This window comes from Chelon labrosus (assembly GCF_963514085.1).
Source record: "Chelon labrosus genome assembly, chromosome: 7".
Lineage (NCBI taxonomy): Eukaryota > Metazoa > Chordata > Actinopteri > Mugiliformes > Mugilidae > Chelon > Chelon labrosus.
The window spans coordinates 3,109,904-3,114,409 of NC_140343.1; the positions used below are offsets into that span (position 1 = coordinate 3,109,904).

Below are 4,506 nucleotides of genomic sequence, written 5' to 3' on the forward strand. Positions count from 1 at the left end.
ATCGTATGCCAACAAATCTCCACGAGGTGGACGCAGCACCAAATATGCATTCACACAAGTGGTAGGGGGTCTGAGGAAAGGAGGCGTGGTCCTCCCCGAGGAGCTTCCTGCCCGATGCTCTCCCCACATCCTGTGTAAAGACTTGAAATGTGGAGAGAGTGCCGACAAAGAATGCTTGCCCAGTAGCTTGGTAGCATGGAATCGGCTATACACTTCCTCCGATGCGCAGCAGCAACTTACGAACCAGCCTGTTGGTGCTATACCCCATCTACTCAAAGACTTGATGTAAGGGGAGGAACATACATAAAAATATGTTTAAGCTATTCCCTCCTTAATATTTGTAAGTGTGTCTTTTTATATATTATTATTATTATTATTATTATTTCCTGGCCAGCTCTGTGTCTGACTAGACATCATGTACAGTACTTAAAAATAATAATAAAAAAAAATTATTTATCTAAGAAAGAATTATAAGCTGATCCAAACTAGGTTTTTTTCTTATGAACAATTCAGTGACTCACCGATTGCACAGCAAAGTCTATATGATTCAGTGTATTGTGGGGATTATAATCACTAATGAATGTTTTTATTTTTATTTTTTAAAATGAACCTTTTTCCTTCAGTTGCTCAGCAGTGTCACTGGTAAGCTCCGTGCCCAGCAGCAGGCCCGGGTTTTCGGCCTTCGGGCAAATCTGTGTCAGTCAGTCAGTCAGTCAGTCAGTCAGTCAGGTCTCTGGTCGTCTTAGTTCACCGCTCCTTAAGGCCAGTGAACCTCTCACCTTCTCTCTATGCACACTCAGCCATCCCGCCTCAGTCTGTTGTTCAGGGCAGGGCCAGGATCACTCTTCTGCTTTTTCATTCGCTGGTCACGTTGAGACTCTCTCTGTTCACGGGTAAAAAAAATGTATTTTATTTTTTTTTTGTTTTGTTCTTCATTTCAAGTTTATCCTTCAAAGTTTTTTTTTTTTTTTGTTTCATGATACTTAACTAGAAGTCACACAGCTATTATTTTCTGACAAAGGAAATGATTCAAAGTATAATTTGAATATTTAATGTCTTTTTTTTTAAATAAAAAGTGAACACATTTCAAGAAGCCGTCTCTTTCTTTCTCTTTTTCTTTGCTCCTTGTCATCAGCAGCTCATAAGTCCATCTTTAATTTCTGCAGGCAATCAGGGAACAGATTTGCTGCTGTTGAAGTCCTTGAATGCAATCAGGCACCCCCTCCCTCCCTCCCTCCCTCCCTCCTCTCCCTCCCTGGTCCTGGAATGTGTCAATAAGGATAAAGCAAAAAGTTTAATTTGTAAAGAATAAAAATAAATCTGGTGGTGCCAGGCAGGCTGGCAGTGAGCACGGGGAGGTCGAGGCGAATTCCTGCGCCCGACCAAGGCAAACAAGAGAGCGGGTCAAAAGGCAGCGCAGGCTCAGGCGGCTAAAGTTAGACAAGGACCTCCACTTCAGTGATAACACTGCTCACAAACACACTGAATATAGAAAATGTGGTGCATCTGACTTTCACAATCTCCACGGAGCTGTTATGACTCTCGTGTGCGTTTTTGTGGAGACACAAAATAAACCGTCCTGAGGTGAAAGAGAGGCCGGGGGAGCACATAGCTGAGGTTAATGTTTTTATTAAATATATCACCTTTTTTTTTTTCCTTACATTACATCTCAATTACAAAAGTGTACATACACACGAGTGAGCAGTTAGTCACTTTGGAATAGACTCACATGAACAATAATTCTCTCCCCAACAGCAGCATGTGGATAGAGCCGAGGGCCGCCACGCGTCACGGCGCCGCCCCAGCTCTTTGTGGTCATGTGTTCTTGGTCAGAGAGAACAGCGACATACAAAGTAAAGTAGCAAGTCTTTATCTTTCTTTCTTTCTTTCTTTCTTTTGTGACAGATACATCAACACGAGTGATATCGGAGGTAGGTAAATGTAGAGATACCCGTGTGAGAGGCGGCGCGGGGAGTCGCCTCCCGTCATGCTATCTGCAGCCCCATGGAACCATGGGAAGTGTTTTCTGAGACTGATTGAGGATTCCCGACTGAGAGATTTGTGGTGACTGACGAGAGCTGATGTGTCACACCAGAACATATAAAGACAATAACAACGAAAATTTAAAATAAAAAAAGAAGACATAACAATGGCAGCAAAATTAATCATAAAAACAACATTTAGAAATACTTCTAAATGACATTTGGTCACTCAGTGCTTTTGTTCTTGCTTGGTTTGTCCCAAACCAAACCTCCAGACAACTCCTTAAGGGTAGAGCGAGCTCAACTCAGCAGTGGAGTTACTCAGAGCCAAGATACATATATACACTTTATACAGGCATAAAAATAATAATATAATAATAACAATAAGGCAAAAAAACATGATATAAATACTCAGGAAATAATTACAAATAACAAATAAAATGCAAACAAACAGAAATAAATAAGGCTGAAGAGTTGAAGTAAATGCATCAATATTAAAAATCTCCTTTTCAGAAAAAACAAAAATAGATATTTCTTTTTTTTCTCTTTGGGACGGGTAGTTCGAGGAGGAGGGAGGGAGAAGGAGGAAGAGGAGGAGGAAGGAAGACGGGGGTGGGGAGGGGGTTCAGGGTGGCTGGGACCGACAGTCCCGCAATGACAGTGTACCTGAATTCAACACCACCATGGACGAGATCAATAAATAAACAGCTATCAAAAAGGAAAACTAATCAGTGGCTTCTTCTTCTTCTTCTTCTTCTTTTGTGTGAGCGTGAGATTCAGTGGAGGTGATTCTCTTTAAGGGCACTCGGCGTCTGCAGGCAGGTCGGTCGAACCTAAAACCTTCTTGCCGTTCCAGGAGTTCACACACCAGCATCGACCCCTCTGTCCGTCCAGAGAGGACTCGCACTGCATGAGGAGAGGGAGGGGAGAGGAGAGGAGGGAGAAACAGAAACAGAAATTAACGAAATGCTTTCATTTTCTTTGTATGTGTGAGACAACGCATGCACGGTCATGCCAGCGCACAACCGGGTGTCATCACACTCAAACAAAAACTCAACGAGGTGAGGCCTTAACAAATCCCTACGCCTGCTCGCACACAATCAGCTTAAAGCCGCGGTTGACACAATCTTGGCCGCGTGCTCTCACGCACAACCCGGTGAGATTCTTTCCAGCTGAGTGGAGTATATGAATCACACCATCCCAAAATAACAGCAAAGGCACCCAAAAAGACACCAACCTGCTTGGGTTTGTAAAGGCCGTGTTTGTCACAGTTGGGGAGGTAGAATCTGGTTAACTTGTCTCCTAACTTCTGCTGGGATTTGGCAATCTTCTCCAAGGCCCTCTGCAGCTCCAGGTGACAGGGCCCCTGCACAGACAGGAGAGAAAGAGAGAAGGGGGGAGGGTTAAAGGAGCAGCGCCAACACAGAAATAATAATTTTATCATCAGCAAACACGTGGGCAGACATCAAACTACACATAAAACTTGTAAGAACAAGCATCCCAATTCTCCCTCTGTCTCTTTCTGTTTCTTTCTCCTTGCAGTCAATTCAAACAGCACACCAGCGCCCCCTTGTGGCGCACCGGTCTTCTCCTAAACCTCCCCAAAAACTTTTAGCAACATATTGCGCTGAGGATTTGACTAAATCATGCTGCTATCTGCGTCTCACCTGCTCGACCAGCTTCTTGCGGATGGCGATGACTTTGGCTTTCATGCTCTCCTGAGCGTCGGCTGCAGCCCTCGGGTCGAAGGGCCTGCTGTGACCGGGGAGGTAGTGGCTGGAGCCGGGGTCCGAGATGATGGCTGTGTTCTCCATCTCCGCCTCTGGCTCTCCCTGATCTGGAGGAGGAAAAAAAAAAGAATGAATATGAGGAGACGCTGACTCAGTGTGAGTGCAGAAAGTCAAGTGCTTTTTTTTTTCTCTTCCCTGATCCCAGTGATGAAGATGTGGAGAAGCAGAGATGTGTAACGTGGAGGTGATATAGGCCTACCTTGCGCCTGCTGCTCGGGGGTGGGCTGGGGCTCGGGGCTCTCCGCGCACACGGCCTGTCCGCGGGTGAGGGAGTGGAGCGGCCTGGGGTCGCCGGGTCTCGGGGTGCACCTCAGTCCGGAGCCGCACGGCGCCGTGTAGATCCCGCACAGCTCCCCGGTCTTCAGGGCGCAGGCGAGGCAGCATCCACAGCCGGGCTCCCGCAGCACCTCGGCGCATCCGGGCGCCACCGCTGGACACTGGCTCAGCTTCTCCGGAGAACACGGGGCGCATCGGATCGGCTCTGGCCCCACCACCGGGGTCCCCAGCGTCCCAGTGACCAGCGCGGAGCACACCGCTGCCACCACCACGACGTGCTTCAAATATAATCCACCCATGGGCAACATTGTTATCTGGCTACTAAATATAGAATGTAGAATGTGGAGCAAGGCAGAGAGAGAGAGAGAGAGAGAGAGCAATCAAGAGGTGTACGCCGGATTCCCACGGTCCTTGCTCAGTTGCGTCTTTCGTTTGATTTTGGGAAAATGTCTAACTGT

At 46.6% G+C, this 4,506-nt stretch overlaps 1 protein-coding gene across 1 annotated transcript; it reads right to left on the reverse strand.

Moving 5' to 3' along the window:
- Positions 1-1,613: 1,613 nt before the first annotated feature.
- igfbp1a (insulin-like growth factor binding protein 1a) lies at positions 1,614-4,506 on the reverse strand. Its single transcript, XM_084548340.1, has 4 exons — positions 3,972-4,506; positions 3,650-3,819; positions 3,220-3,348; positions 1,614-2,888 (listed from the first exon to the last, which is right to left on the reverse strand). Exons 1-4 carry the CDS (start codon positions 4,354-4,356, stop codon positions 2,778-2,780), a joined length of 795 nt encoding a protein of 264 aa, XP_084404466.1. The 5' UTR covers positions 4,357-4,506; the 3' UTR covers positions 1,614-2,777.